The 15320-nt window shown below is 37.3% G+C and overlaps 4 protein-coding genes across 4 annotated transcripts in view; 2 read left to right on the top strand and 2 right to left on the bottom strand.

The window, feature by feature from the left end:
• LOC113822411 (uncharacterized) overlaps window positions 1-3333 on the top strand; it is a 9004-nt gene extending 5671 nt beyond the window's left edge. Inside the window, exon 5 of the mRNA XM_070131701.1 lies at window positions 1-3333. This exon is cut by the window's left edge and continues 1554 nt beyond it. The gene's annotated coding sequence lies outside the window, so the exon portion shown is untranslated.
• Mettl5 (Methyltransferase like 5) lies at window positions 1723-4762 on the bottom strand. The gene is made up of 2 exons (XM_070131702.1): window positions 4533-4762; window positions 1723-4192 (listed from the first exon to the last, which is right to left on the bottom strand). Exons 1-2 carry the CDS (start codon window positions 4760-4762, stop codon window positions 3787-3789), a joined length of 636 nt encoding a protein of 211 aa, XP_069987803.1. The 3' UTR covers window positions 1723-3786.
• A 108-nt stretch (window positions 4763-4870) lies between these two features.
• Window positions 4871-6476, bottom strand: LOC113822407 (Methyltransferase like 5). The gene is made up of 3 exons (XM_027374941.2): window positions 6266-6476; window positions 5446-5558; window positions 4871-5026 (listed from the first exon to the last, which is right to left on the bottom strand). The coding sequence occupies exons 1-3, from the start codon at window positions 6288-6290 to the stop codon at window positions 4871-4873; spliced, it is 294 nt and encodes a 97-aa protein (XP_027230742.2). The 5' UTR covers window positions 6291-6476.
• A 113-nt stretch (window positions 6477-6589) lies between these two features.
• On the top strand, window positions 6590-15249 carry mRpL35 (mitochondrial ribosomal protein L35). Its single transcript, XM_027374944.2, has 5 exons — window positions 6590-6725; window positions 7910-8100; window positions 8259-8423; window positions 14638-14773; window positions 15014-15249. Exons 2-5 carry the CDS (start codon window positions 7910-7912, stop codon window positions 15122-15124), a joined length of 603 nt encoding a protein of 200 aa, XP_027230745.2. The 5' UTR covers window positions 6590-6725; the 3' UTR covers window positions 15125-15249.
• The last annotated feature ends 71 nt before the right edge of the window (window positions 15250-15320 follow it).

Genomic DNA, 15320 nt, shown 5'->3' with positions numbered 1-15320 from the left:
TCTTTCAGGGCTTGTCTGTCACTAGTTGTAGCTGTATACAAGATAACTTGCCATTTGTCTTATTTCAAAAAGATTTTATCAAGCAGACTATGTAAGCTATTGTGCATAGATGTTTTATGTGTTATTTTCCAGCAGAATTAGATTGACGAAGTGTGTTGGTGCATAAGTTTGATGTAATAATTCAAGAAAATTTGCACAAATATAGATTTGCATGTGTTTGTATGTATGTGGGAGTCTGTGTGCATATGTATATGTATATATGTACGTATATATATGTATATGTACATATATATACGTATATGTACATATATATACGTATATGTACATATATATACGTATATGTACATATATATACGTATATGTACATATATATATATACATACATATATATATACATATATATGTATACATATATATATATATATATACATATATATATACAGACATATATATATATACAGACATATATATACATATATATACATATATATACATATATATGCATATATATACATATATATATATATATATATATATATATATATATATATATATATATATATATATATGTATAGGTAGATAGATATATAAATATAGATATATATATTATATATAATATATGTATTATATATATATTACATATTATATATATATATATATGTATGTATGTATGTATTTATAAATACATACATATATACAAACTAACACACGCACGCACACATGTACACTCACACTTACTCACACACACATGCACGCACACACACTCACACTTACTCTCACACTCTCTCTTATATCATGTTTATGTATGTATATATAGGTGCATGTATATATTCATGTGTGCATTTTTATATATGCATACATGTGTGTGTTATTATACATGCATACAGATACATGTATGGTAAACGTAGAGTATTTTTCAGTTAATCACTGCATCTTTGTAGTCCCTGCAATGGTTTCTAGCATTTAGCTATCCATATCAATAGCAGATGGCTCAGTGATATCTGGTGTATTCAAACACAATTATAGGGAAGCACAGTAGAGGCAAGAAATTCTTGCTTTGAGAAGAAATATTGCTTATTGTTTTCAACACATGGCTTGCCTTAAATCTTTGAAAGAAGTGCAGGTGGTTGAATGTAGTCATACTGCAAAGATTATTAGAAAATGTATATGAATAAATGTGAAAGTAGAAGTTTTGGTTGTAATGAAATTAAATGGTCTTTCAGTATTAAAAAGCTTAATCAAAGTTCAAGACTTATAATGATCTCATAATCTAGTCTGTAGTTTAATGTGTAATGTTAGAATGTATTTCCAAAGTCAGATTTAAAATGTCTAGTCCATAATAAGCACCATGATTGTATTAAGTTTCAATAACCGGTTGTGTGTTTTATTGCCATCTTCACAAATGTCATTATCTCCTTTTCTCTGTCTTAGTCTCTCCAGCATCTTTTTTATAAAATGCACATTTGTTGTCTTAGTGGTGCATATATGTTTGTATTTGTAACTGCAAATATATTTGTCTTATTTGTGACCAGTAAGCCATACCTAATATTTCTGCTAAAAAAATATAATGAGAATGTGCTAATTTGAAGATGATGTAAAGGTTGGAGATTTTTTTTTTATAATAAGTAATATGTCAGGGTGATTGACACTGTTTGAAGTGAATCACTGTTCTGTTAATAATTTCCATGTGACGGAGAATAAAGGAGCAATGTAACCAAGGAAGAAATATTTGGACTTTATTATCAGAATCCACCAAAAAGTGATAGTTTCATATTACAAAGTTACTTTTTTAGGATATGATAGAAATATTCATAAAAATTCATTGCCATTCACAACAATGCGGTTCCCCTTTACAAAACTATCATATCTGTAACTAAAGCATGTGTCATACAGAAATTACTAGAAGGGACAGAAAAAAAAATCTGCATGGCTTACTTTTATACAACAAATGTCAAGAGTAGAAGTGTTTTGCTTTACTGATGTAGTAAAGATAAAGCTTCTCTGCTATGCCATACCAACGTTAAATGTAAATTGTTGTTATAATGTACCATATGCTTTTTATAAAATGATCTTGAGCACAATAGAAACTTACTGCATGTACTTCAGTCTTTAAACGCAGATATCCCTGAAAATTATGGAACCTTGTGTATTTGTAATACTCCAAATAATATAATATTAGATTTAGTCACCTTTAGTGCTATTTTCATCCAAATACTAAATGAATATTTTAATTGTAGAAACCTTTAGAGAGAGAAAAAATGAGATGTCTTCCAAAATTTACATTAAGTACTGTAAATTCTACTTTTGTTATGTATCTCACCTTGGTGCAACATTTAACAAGATCTATAATTATGACATTGGTATAAAATGCTGACCACTATTGGGAAATTATTATTATACAAAACTTTGTATGCGTGCGTGGGAGCGTTTTTTTCTTTCTTTCTTTCAACTTGGACCTGCAGCAATGACTCTGTTAGTGGTAATCTATTATCACTCATTCTCATTTTTGTCATATTAATTACTATTATGATTTTTAATATTGTAATTGTTTAATCAAAGACATTAAATAAGAATATATCTGTCATTTAAATGTTTTTGTCATGTTTTCATTCGAGAAGATACTTGAGAAATGGAGTTCATTCAAGTAAGCAATTTGAACTTCAGTTAAGATATAGAATAAAAGAATGATATTCAGTATGAATTACTATATCTAGTTGCCCTAAATTGTAGGGCAATTAGAAACAGGAACCAAAAAAATATAATCCTTTCAGAAACCAATGAACCTGTAAGTCTCTCAAGATAAAAGTACCAACATTCTCATTTTATCCTTTAAGTTATGACACACGATAAGAAAATGTATTTTACTCATTACAAGTTCCAGTTTTACGTCCAGTTACCTTTGCTGGGTTCTCCAAATTGTCTACCTTTTCTCTTTTTCTTTCTCCTTACTTTGATGTTTATACTATGCAAGCTAGCAAAGATTACATTCTTGAGTGAAAAGACGACTGTTTGGGCCAGAATAATATGCATGAGAAATCATATTTTTGAGATATTCGCATTCAAAGATTTAATACACTTTTTTTTTCTTAGTTCTGAACAATATACTGATGATGTATTGCTACTAAAAGATGGGACATGGTACATATTGTCTATGTCTCCATTGTTTTTATTAAAAAAGCATTACTATGTTGGTTGATAACTGTTGTATGGCATTATTACGAGTAATATCTATCAATCACTTATTATTAATTATAGTCTTGTTTCTTTCATTTGTTTCACAATATATGTTGCTTTGTATGTGCTTTTGTAAAGAATAAAATGTCTTATTAAACTTTAACAAATTTTACTACACTTTAAAATATAAAAGTTAAAAACACAATGTTGCATATCTTTACAAATTATAATAAGGAAGCTTAGTTTCTTTATAAATCTCCGTAAGTAGTTCATTTTCAGTCCATTAAATTGGAACCAAGGGTCTTATACCTCTTTCAACCAGTTATAGTTCAAAAATTTCATTCAAGTTTGTGTAATGTCAGTACAGTCCACTTCATGAAATATCTTTCTTAGCAGAATCTTTTAAATCTAATAAGTTGTCCTTTAAAAATATAATCTTCTTTCTTTATCATATATTACATACAAAAACTAGAATTGGTGGTGGTTTAAACTCCAAAAGAGTAAAACAAAATTCAAATGCATATAATTACCAATACAATAACAACCAGAATTACCTCAGTCCTTGATTTCATTTAACTTTGCAAACATACGTACCCAAGGTCAACATCAGATCTACTTATGGGAAAACCGAATAAAATCAACTTCAATATCAATTGACTTCTTCTTGTGGAACTTGTAGGTACTTGGGAGATCATAACGTAGTTGAGCCAAAACCTTCATCTTTACACCCCAGTCAGCTGCTTTCTTTACTATATGGCTTCTTGTGGCAGTCTTATGCAGGCTGTACACTGCTGTTTTGGAAATATCTAAAGCCACTTTGAGGAATTCCATGTCTGAACCATGATTGTGTTTGGTACCAAAGGGAGGGTTCAGGACAACTGTGTCAAAAAACTTGTGGAATTTTGATTGATCTCCTCCCAATAACTTGACATCTGTTTGTATCAGCTCAATGGCTGGGACTTCTAATTCCTCCAGATTTTCTTGGCAGATCTGAAGAGCTTCACCATCAATGTCAAATCTGTAAAATTTTTAAAATCTTTAAGAACCACAATTTTGCAAATGATGATGTAAAATTCCACCATCTTACCAACTGTAATTCAAACTTTTGATTCCATCAACAATCAACAAGATTTTCAAACAGTATATATTACTTTATTTCTAATTCTAAATAACAGTATCAATTAATTTATGCTACACAGGCTGACTTAGGTTACTCGAAGCAAATTACAAAATTTAGCATAAATCTGCTTTTCATTTGTTATTTTGTTTTACTAAACCAACTATATATCAGGTTATCAAACAGGTCATCATACAGAATTTTACTAAATGCAACTCACAATATCACAAATACTACCTACCCAAAAGCGACTGTGGCACCCATCATGACTGTTCCAATTGCCAGCATTCCACACCCACATCCCAGATCAGCTACAACTTTCCCCTGCAAATCTCCAAATGAGGATTCCATCGTGTGTACCATCCGTGCAGCAATATGAGCTGGTGTTTCATACTGCTCAAGTTTTACCTTTGGATTTTCAAACCCAGTAATGTCTTGGAGCCAAGATTCTAGCTCCTTCAGTTTCATCATTTTGACAAGCAAATTATGTTACACTATAGTAAGAATATGTGTCTATTATTACAAAAATGCTTTCCAAATGAGCGTCATTTCTTCCTCATAACACACACAATAAATCTTTCACTTTGGTTCAAGCCGTGGTAGGACAGGCAAGATGAAATTTCCAAAAGACGAGTCTTGAGGAATAAAATACCCAAAGCTTGATGATGTTGCCTGAAGTAAACTGGATCGTTGACTGTTACCTGCAATGTGTCCGTCTGTACCTGAGGACCACCCCTGTTGAGAAAAAATAATGATACTCCAGACATATTTATAATATATATAGATTGTGACATTTTCACTAGTAGTAGAAGTAATATTGTTATTCCTATTATTATTATTATCATTATTATTAATAATGACCATGACCACCACCATCATCATCATCTTAATAATGAGATGATGATGACTTCATTCATTTAATTTGATACGTCTTACCAAGACGTTGAGGAGCACAAGGAAAATTCCTGAAATGAGTTTGGTAATAAAATGTTAACTGTGTGCAATCAGCTATATGGTACATACCCTTAATTATAACATGGAAAGCATTTATTTTATTAATCATGGACTATTTTCATACTGACTGGGGATTCCTGTAAATTAATTAAGTCCAAATGCTTTTACCTCAACTGCAACAGATACTCATAATTACTTACAGTGGGTTGCTGAGATGTAGCTGGGGCACTCAGTGCTTGGGACACACCTTGTTTTAATATCATCTGCTTCTTCAACTGCAAATCTTCTAGAATTTTACGCTGAGCATTGCTATCTGTCAGTGGTGAGAAATCATAATTCTTAAAACACCAACCTAGAAACGCAAGTAACCTTATCTATTCCCGCTTTTGATCTTTATTGGAATCTCGTACGTACAGCAAATGAGTGAGCATCACCCACACCACAATGACTGCTTCCCTAATGCTGACAACTAGGTAACTTTGGCCTCAACTGCCATGAGTGTTTATTTTTCTAATTCCAGTCTCAATGATACATGTTCCTATATAACACTGACATTTTGTTATATCATCAATGAAATTAAATGAGTCGGTTTTGCAATTAAAATATATTCTATTCCGAATGTTACAACCAGTTATGTGTTATACTATCCCAACTTAAGGGGAATTTTTATGATTAATCTTCACACACTGTGCTAGGACAAATGGATCGGGATATTCTTGTAGAGAACAAAAAGTCTTAGTTGTCGACACAGCCTAAGTCCACTCCATGCCCCAGAGTTTCAGCTCTATCTTGCCACTATCACTATCAGCCTGGAGAGATTGTAGGCCTTTCACACCTATCCGTAGGTTTCAATGGAATTACTTGAATTTACCTACTTGAATACAGAACCAGGCCAATATACTTCCATGATAACTTTTGCATGACACTCTGCATCTCCCAGACATTCACCGAATTCCCTTATTTACCTCCCAGCTTCCCAATGTCATTCTCCCAATTCCCAAATAAATGTTCGTCACTTACCTCTACTATTAGCTTGTGAGGCCATAATACCACGGCCCTCTCGCGTCACGAGAACGTCTTCTTCTCTTGAAAGCGGGTTCGAAAGGCCTCATGCAGTATTTCTCCCTCGATGAGTAGGTAGCGGTGGTTGCGACGCCGAAGAAAATCGAAAAAGGAAAGCTTTCTCCGGACTCAGAGGCTCGCGAGTCGCCTTCAGTCTCGCCCGTTTGTTGTCATTGGGGTTTTCTTTGCGCTCGTTTCCCTTACTCTAATCAACGGCAAAGGTGGAGTTTTTTTTATATTAAAGCATTAAAACTTTCATGGCCTTTTTGTCAGTGGATACAGATGATAATAATGATCGTTACAATTTTAGTACATTGCTGCAATATGCATAGACAAAAAATATATAAGCCTGTACTGCAATTCCCTACAGTGCAGACGGCTGCTGGTAAACACACGTAACTCAAGGAGAAAAATAAAGGTAAGTTTGGCTTTTTAAAGGGAATATGTCAATGAAAGAGAAGAAATACACAGTCTGATTGTAGTTTCAGGTGAAAAGAAGGAATATTTTTGAAAATGAATGTTAAAAGTTTCTTGAAAGTGGAAAGAAACATTACGTGTGGAGTTGTTCTCCGGTATAGTTGTCTAATGTTGTAATTGAGGAAATGGATATGAACAATTAGCTCAACAGCGAAAACAGAGCCAATTCTACACTCCACATAAATCTTACTATTACGTTCGTCCGTTTACCACTAATTCCTGTAGCTTCCGTCTCAAGTGGCGCTCTGGCAAAGGCCAATGTACCTCCATCTGACGTTTTTTTTTATATAAATTAAGGTAAAGGACTTAATAAGTGAAGGTCTTTGTTGGACTACAGAACATGGAGCCTCTGGCAGTCTGATGTATTTAGATAGAACACATCCAATTCAACTATTAGGAAAGACACTTTTCGAAGCCTATTGAGGTTATACTTATTAGTTCCAGTTCTGAAATCTTGTTCATTCCTAAGTCATTTTCTTTGCCCTAAGTTGGTTTGGTTGATATTCATTATTGAGTGCTCATGATTATGACGAGCAATCTTCAATTTGTAGGTTAAGGTACATAGATGGAATTTGGAAAAATATTCATTTATTCTGAATATTTGATTCAGTTATTATCAAGGAACTTGATGGCTCTAAGTGCTTCTGCACTTGTTTCAATGGACCAAAGATCATGAAAGTGACACACTTGTCAACCTTGCTTACCCTTTTATAGTACAATGAAAATGAAGCATTAGAAGAGATCTTTTTATCCATCATTTCAAAAAAAGGTAGATAAAAAAGAGTGTGAAAATGAGTTAACTCATCATTATCAGACCAAAAGTGATGTCAAGCACATTGTTGTAAAACTTGAGTCATAAAAAAGATACTGTTTTGTAGCATTTTTATATATTTTCCTAAAGAATGTTCAAGTGTAACTAATATTTTTTTGTTCTTGGTTTTCTTGCATCTCTGAAAATACTTTTTTTTCTTTCTTTCTTTCTTTTTCTTTTTTTTCCCTGTAGCTCTAAAAAAAAGACAATTGATCAGTCCAGTGGCAAAGAAAGAGGCAAGATCAAATGTATTGACATAAATAGGATGAATAACGACACTAAGGCACCAAATTTTCCCCCCCTTTACCTTACAGATGCTGCGGTCAGTCTCACAGCTGTCTGCAGCATGCAGCAGAGCAGCCTTCACAAATGTGAGATTCGTGGCAACAAATAAGTGTAAATCGTCTCTGCCCTGCATTAGATTAAATCCGCCATTATTGTGTCAGGCAAACCAGCTTCACACAGTGCACTTGAGAAATGGATTGATTTCAAAGAAGATATCAAGGTAAATTTTATTATGTAATCCAGTTAGTTTGCCATATTTGCAGCATTCAGCTTTATATTCTAACTTCTTAACTACTTTTTCATATATTTCTTTGATGATATTTTTCGCTGATAGTTTTTTACCCTGAGAGTAATTAAAATTATTCTGTAATGTTTCAGTCTTTTTGCCACAAAACCTGTGGCACCTGCAGGAGTTCCCAGCCTCCTCGTGCCCACACCAGCCACATCAGCTTCTCAGACACGGAGTGTTGTAAAATGGTCATTGCAGAAAGGCAAGCGCAAGACTGTGCAAGCGGTTTTGAAACGTTTTAAAAGGCTTGATTGGTAAGTTCTTAATTTTCCCTATTCCTCTTCCTCTCCATAGTCCTTTTCTTCCTCCTCATCCACCTTTCAATCTTCTTCCTTCTCTTCATCTCCTTCCTCCCCTTCCTTTTCTGCTTCAACTTCTGCCTACTCCTCTTCCTCTTCCTCCTTTTTTCTTCTTCTTCTCTCTCCTCCTCTTCTTCTTCCTCCTCTTCCTCTTCTTCTTCCTCCTCCTCCTCTTCTTCCTCCTCCTCCTCCTCCTTCTTCTTCTTCCTCCTCCTCCTCCTCCTCCTCTTCTTCTCCCTCCTCCTCCTCGTCTTCCTCCTCCTCCCCTTCTTCTCTTCTTCCTCTTCTTCTTCCTCCTCTTACTCTTACTCCACCTCCTCTTCCTCCTCCTCCTCTTCTTCCTCCTCCTCCTACTCCTCTTCTTCCTCCTCCTCCTCCTCCTCTTCTTCCTCCTCCTCCTCCTCCTCCTCTTCCTCGTCCTCCTCGTGCTCTTCTCCCTCTTCCTCCTCCTCTTCTTCCTCCTCCTCCTCCTCCTCTTCCCCATCCTCTTCTTACTCCTCCTCCTCCTCCTCCTCTATTTCTTCCTCCTCCTCCTCTATTTCTTCTGTCTCCTCCTCCTCCTCTGTTTCTTCCTCCTCATCATTATTATCTATTTCCTCATCATCATCATCTAGTTCCTCCTCCTCCTCATCATCATCATCATCATCTATTTCCTCATCATCATCATCATCTATTTCCTCCTCTTCCTCCTCATCTATTTCCTCCTCCTCCTCCTCCTCATCCATTTCCTCCTCCTCATCATCATCTATTTCCTCCTCCTCCTCCTCATCTATTTCCTCCTCCTCCTCCTCCTCATCTATTTCCTCCTCCTCCTCCTCATCTATTTCCTCCTCCTCATCATCATCATCATCTATTTCCTCCTCATCATCTATTTCCTCCTCCTCCTCCTCGTCTATTTCCTCCTCCTCCTCATCTATTTCCTCCTCCTCCTCCTCCTCATCTATTTCCTCCTCCTCCTCCTCATCTATTTCCTCCTCCTCATCATCATCATCATCTATTTCCTCCTCCTCATCTATTTCCTCTTCCTCCTCCTCATCTATTTCCTCCTCCTCCTCATCTATTTCCTCCTCCTCCTCCTCATCTATTTCCTCCTCCTCCTCCTCATCTATTTCCTCCTCCTCCTCATCTATTTCCTCCTCCTCCTCCTCGTCTATTTCCTCCTCCTCATCTATTTCCTCCTCCTCCTCCTCATCTATTTCCTCCTCCTCCTCATCTATTTCCTCCTCCTCCTCTATTCCCTCCTCCTCCTCATCTATTTCCTCCTCATCATCTATTTCCTCCTCCTCCTCATCTATTTCCTCCTCCTCCTCCTCATCTATTTCCTCCTCATCATCTATTTCCTCCTCCTCCTCTTCTATTTCCTCCTCCTCATCTATTTCCTCCTCCTCCTCATCTATTTCCTCCTCATCTATTTCCTCCTCATCATCTATTTCCTCCTCCTCCTCATCTATTTCCTCCTCATCATCTATTTCCTCATCATAATCATCATCTATTTCCTCCTCCTCCTCCTCTATTTCCTCTTCATCATCTATTTCCTCCTCATCATCATCTATTTCCTCATCATCATCTATTTCCTCCTCCTCATCTATTTCCTCCTCCTCATCTATTTCCTCCTCCTCCTCATCTATTTCCTCCTCATCTATTTCCTCCTCCTCATCTATTTCCTCCTCATCTATTTCCTCCTCCTCATCTATTTCCTCCTCATCTATTTCCTCCTCATCTATTTCCTCCTCCTCCTCCTCATCTATTTCCTCCTCATCATCATCATCTATTTCCTCCTCATCATCATCATCTATTTCCTCCTCATCTATTTCCTCCTCCTCCTCATCTATTTCCTCCTCATCATCATCATTTATTTCCTCCTCATCATCATCATCTATTTCCTCCTCATCTATTTCCTCCTCATCATCATCATCTATTTCCTCCTCCTCCTCATCTACTTCCTCATCATCATCATCATCTATTTCCTCCTCATCATCATCATCTATTTCCTCCTCCTCATCTATTTCCTCCTCCTCCTCCTCATCTATTTCCTCCTCCTCCTCATCTATTTCCTCATCATCATCATCATCTATTTCCTCCTCATCATCTATTTCCTCCTCCTCCTCCTCGTCTATTTCCTCCTCCTCATCTATTTCCTCCTCATCATCATCATCTATTTCCTCCTCCTCCTCATCTATTTCCTCCTCCTCCTCCCCATCTATTTCCTCATCATCATCATCTATTTCCTCCTCCTCATCTATTTCCTCCTCCTCCTCATCTATTTCCTCCTCCTCATCTATTTCCTCATCATCATCATCATCTATTTCCTCCTCATCATCATCATCTATTTCCTCCTCCTCCTCATCTATTTCCTCCTCCTCATCTATTTCCTCCTCCTCCCCATCTATTTCCTCATCATCATCATCTATTTCCTCCTCCTCATCTATTTCCTCCTCCTCCTCATCTATTTCCTCCTCCTCATCTATTTCCTCATCATCATCATCATCTATTTCCTCCTCATCTATTTCCTCCTCCTCCTCATCTATTTCCTCCTCCTCCTCATCTATTTCCTCCTCCTCCTCATCTATTTCCTCCTCCTCCTCCTCATCTATTTCCTCCTCCTCATCTATTTCCTCCTCATCATCATCATCTACTTCCTCCTCCTCCTCATCTATTTCCTCCTCCTCCTCCTCATCTATTTCCTCCTCCTCCTCCTCCTCATCTATTTCCTCATCATCATCATCTATTTCCTCCTCATCATCATCTATTTCCTCCTCCTCCTCATCTATTTCCTCCTCCTCCTCATCTATTTCCTCCTCATCCTCCTCATCTATTTCCTCCTCCTCCTCCTCCTCATCTATTTCCTCCTCCTCATCTATTTCCTCCTCCTCCTCATCTATTTCCTCCTCATCATCATCATCTATTTCCTCCTCCTCCTCATCTATTTCCTCCTCATCATCATCATCTATTTCCTCCTCATCATCATCATCTATTTCCTCCTCCTCCTCATCTATTTCCTCCTCATCATCATCATCTATTTCCTCCTCATCTATTTCCTCATCATCATCATCTATTTCCTCCTCATCTATTTCCTCCTCCTCCTCCTCATCTATTTCCTCCTCCTCCTCATCTATTTCCTCCTATCCTCATCTATTTCCTCCTCCTCCTCCTCATCTATTTCCTCCTCCTCCTCATCTATTTCCTCCTATCCTCATCTATTTCCTCCTCCTCCTCCTCATCTATTTCCTCCTCCTCCTCATCTATTTCCTCCTCCTCCTCCTCATCTATTTCCTCCTCCTCCTCATCTATTTCCTCCTCCTCCTCATCTATTTCCTCATCATCATCATCATCTATTTCCTCCTCATCATCATCATCTATTTCCTCCTCATCATCATCATCTATTTCCTCATCATCATCATCTATTTCCTCATCTATTTCCTCCTCATCATCATCATCTATTTTCTCCTCCTCCTCATCTATTTCCTCCTCCTCCTCATCTATTTCCTCCTCCTCATCTATTTCCTCCTCCTCCTCCTCCTCATCTATTTCCTCCTCATCCTCCTCCTCATCTATTTCCTCCTCATCCTCCTCATCTATTTCCTCCTCCTCCTCCTCCTCATCTATTTCCTCCTCATCATCATCTATTTTCTCCTCCTCCTCATCTATTTCCTCCTCATCCTCCTCCTCCTCATCTATTTCCTCCTCATCCTCCTCCTCATCTATTTCCTCCTCATCCTCCTCCTCATCTATTTCCTCCTCCTCCTCCTCCTCATCTATTTCCTCCTCACCCTCATCTATTTCCTCATCATCATCATCATCTATTTCCTCCTCCTCCTCATCTATTTCCTCATCATCATCATCATCTATTTCCTCCTCATCATCATCATCTATTTCCTCCTCCTCATCTATTTCCTCCTCCTCTTCCTCATCTATTTTCTCCTCCTCATCTATTTCCTCCTCATCTATTTCCTCCTCATCCTCCTCCTCATCTATTTCCTCCTCCTCCTCCTCCTCATCTATTTCCTCCTCCTCCCCATCTATTTCCTCTTCCTCCTCCTCATCTATTTCCTCATCATCATCATCTATTTCCTCCTCCTCCTCCTCCTCATCTATTTCCTCCTCCCCATCTATTTCCTCTTCCTCCTCCTCATCTGTTTCCTCCTCCTCATCATCATCATCCACAGACACATCATCATCATCATCCTCATCTATTTCCTCCTCCTCCTTCTCCTCATCTATTTCCTCCTCCTCCTCCTCATCATCTATTTCCTCCTCATCATCATCATCATCTATTTCCTCATCATCATCATCATCTATTTTCTCCTCCTCCTCATCTATTTCCTCCTCCTCCTTCTCATCTATTTCCTCCTCCTCATCATCATCATCTATTTCCTCATCATAATCATCATCTATTTCCTCCTCCTCCTCCTCTATTTCCTCTTCATCATCTATTTCCTCCTCATCATCATCTATTTCCTCATCATCATCTATTTCCTCCTCATCCTCCTCATCCTCATCCTCATCATCTATTTCCTCCTCCTCCTCCTCATCTATTTCCTCCTCCTCCCCATCTATTTCCTCTTCCTCCTCCTCATCTATTTCCTCCTCATCATCATCATCATCCACAGACACATCATCTTCATCCTCATCTATTTCCTCCTCCTCCTCCTCATCATCTATTTCCTCCTCATCATCATCATCATCTATTTCCTCATCATCATCATCATCTATTTCCTCATCATCATCATCATCTATTTCCTCATCATCATCATCATCTATTTTCTCCTCCTCCTCATCTATTTTCTCCTCCTCCTCATCTATTTCCTCCTCCTCCTCATCTATTTCCTCCTCCTCCTTCTCCTCATCTATTTCCTCCTCCTCATCTATTTCCTCCTCCTCATCATCATCATCTATTTCCTCCTCATCATCATCATCTATTTCCTCCTCATCATCATCATCTATTTCCTCCTCATCATCATCTATTTCCTCATCATAATCATCATCTATTTCCTCCTCCTCCTCCTCCTCTATTTCCTCTTCATCATCTATTTCCTCCTCATCATCATCATCTATTTCCTTATCATCATCATCATCTATTTCCTTATCATCATCTATTTCCTCCTCATTATCATCTATTTCCTCATCATCATCATCTATTTCCTCATCATAATCTTCATCTATTTCCTCCTCCTCCTCCTCCTCTATTTCCTCTTCATCATCTATTTCCTCCTCCTCATCTATTTCCTCCTCCTCCTCCTCATCTATTTCTCCTCCTCCTCCCCATCTATTTCCTCCTCCTCCTCCATCTCTATTTCCTCTTCATCATCTATTACCTACTCCTCTTCATCATCTATTTCCTCCTCCTCCTCCTCATCTATTTCCTTCTCCTCCTCATCTATTTCCTCCTCCTCCCCATTTATTTCCTCCTCCTCCTCCTCCTCATCTATTTCCTCCTCCTCCTCCCCATCTATTTCCTCCTCCTCCTCATCATCTATTTCCTCCTCCTCCTCCTCATCTATTTCCTCCACATCATCATCATCTATTTCCTCCTCCTCATCTATTTCCTCATCATCATCATCTATTTCCTCTTCATCATCTATTTCCTCCTCCTCCTCCTCCTCATCTATTTCCTCATCATCATCATCTATTTCCTCTTCATCATCTATTTCCTCCTCCTCCTCCTCCTCCTCATCTATTTCCTCCTCATCATCATCTATTTCCTGCTCCTCCTCATCCTCTATTTCCTCCTCCCCTGGCTGCTCGCTTTTCTGTTTTCACTGCACAATTCTCCGCTTTTATTTATTGGCCGCTCAATATTGTCAGATTGCCTCTTTACCATGCAGTGTTGATTAGCCCAAGCATAGAATTGTCAAGTAAACTGAACCATGTTAGGTTGTGCCATCAATGATAACCCATATTAATAGTGTAGAAACAACATATAAATAATATATCATCCATCACTAATGGTACATAATGCTAAACGGTAGTCATGCAACAACAAACTGCACATTTTTGGACAAACTTATTTAACTGCATAAGTTGTGACTTTGGAAAATTATTTGCCAGAGCATATAAGGTATCTAGTCTAGATGCTCCTCTTCAAATAAGTATTGGTCAGTGAAAGCATCAAACTAAAGCAAATTAAACTACCATCTCAACATTTTCGTAAAACTGTTCTATATTGCAGGGGAGGCCGTGGAATGTGGATCAGAGCAAGACAGGGAGCAAGTAAAAAAATGTGGAAGAAGTCACAAAAGCAGCGATTGCGAGCAAAAACACACGTATTTTGTAATGCCACACAGTCACAAATGCTGGATAAAATGGTAAGTCTTCTTAATGTTCAATGATTTCATGACACCAGTTGAAAGAAGAACAAGTTGTATATGCTGTACTAAGAATTTCTGTATGTTATTGTCATTGTCATTAAGCATTGTTGGAAGTAGAATTGATAGCTTCACAGAATTCTTAGGATTATTCCACCTAAAGTTATAATTTATAAGTGCTATTTGAAGGATACAGAGACATGTGCTGAAATCAAATCAAGATTTCTTTTTGCCTAACAGGTGTGCCGTTACTGGAAGAAAACCCGTCATTACCCTGATGATCCATTTAGGCCATACCTTAGACGTGACAACTTCAAAGCAACAATGTCACGACCAAGAGAATTCTTTTAAAATATACAACAGCTTAGTGTAGGTTGATATGAAATTATAACTTTATTCAGAAAAACAAGAAGAGTAATGTGCTATGATTTTCTTTGATGTTTTGTACATAAGAATAAATGTTTTAAAATTGGAAATTATTTTTAATTAACAATGTCCTGCTTTATATTCATCTTGTATATTTATACTATTACTCATTACTTTATGA

This window comes from Penaeus vannamei, chromosome 17 (assembly GCF_042767895.1).
Source record: "Penaeus vannamei isolate JL-2024 chromosome 17, ASM4276789v1, whole genome shotgun sequence".
Lineage (NCBI taxonomy): Eukaryota > Metazoa > Arthropoda > Malacostraca > Decapoda > Penaeidae > Penaeus > Penaeus vannamei.
The sequence above is the reverse complement of the archived record's forward strand: the minus strand, read 5'-3'. Positions and strand labels throughout refer to the sequence as shown.

Coding starts and splice junctions, on each gene's coding strand:
- Mettl5 (XM_070131702.1), bottom strand. CDS start 4,762: ATGATGAAACTGAAGGAGCTAGAATCTTGGCTCCAAGACATTACTGGG. Junction 4,193..4,532: donor GGTGCCACAGTCGCTTTTGG/GTAGGTAGTATT, acceptor AAAATTTTACAG/ATTTGACATTGATGGTGAAG.
- LOC113822407 (XM_027374941.2), bottom strand. CDS start 6,290: ATGGCCTCACAAGCTAATAGTAGAG. Junction 5,559..6,265: donor CTCACAAGCTAATAGTAGAG/GTAAGTGACGAA, acceptor CACCACTGACAG/ATAGCAATGCTCAGCGTAAA. Junction 5,027..5,445: donor CTACATCTCAGCAACCCACT/GTAAGTAATTAT, acceptor TTTTCTCAACAG/GGGTGGTCCTCAGGTACAGA.
- mRpL35 (XM_027374944.2), top strand. CDS start 7,910: ATGCTGCGGTCAGTCTCACAGCTGTCTGCAGCATGCAGCAGAGCAGCC. Junction 8,101..8,258: donor ATTTCAAAGAAGATATCAAG/GTAAATTTTATT, acceptor GTAATGTTTCAG/TCTTTTTGCCACAAAACCTG. Junction 8,424..14,637: donor CGTTTTAAAAGGCTTGATTG/GTAAGTTCTTAA, acceptor TCTATATTGCAG/GGGAGGCCGTGGAATGTGGA.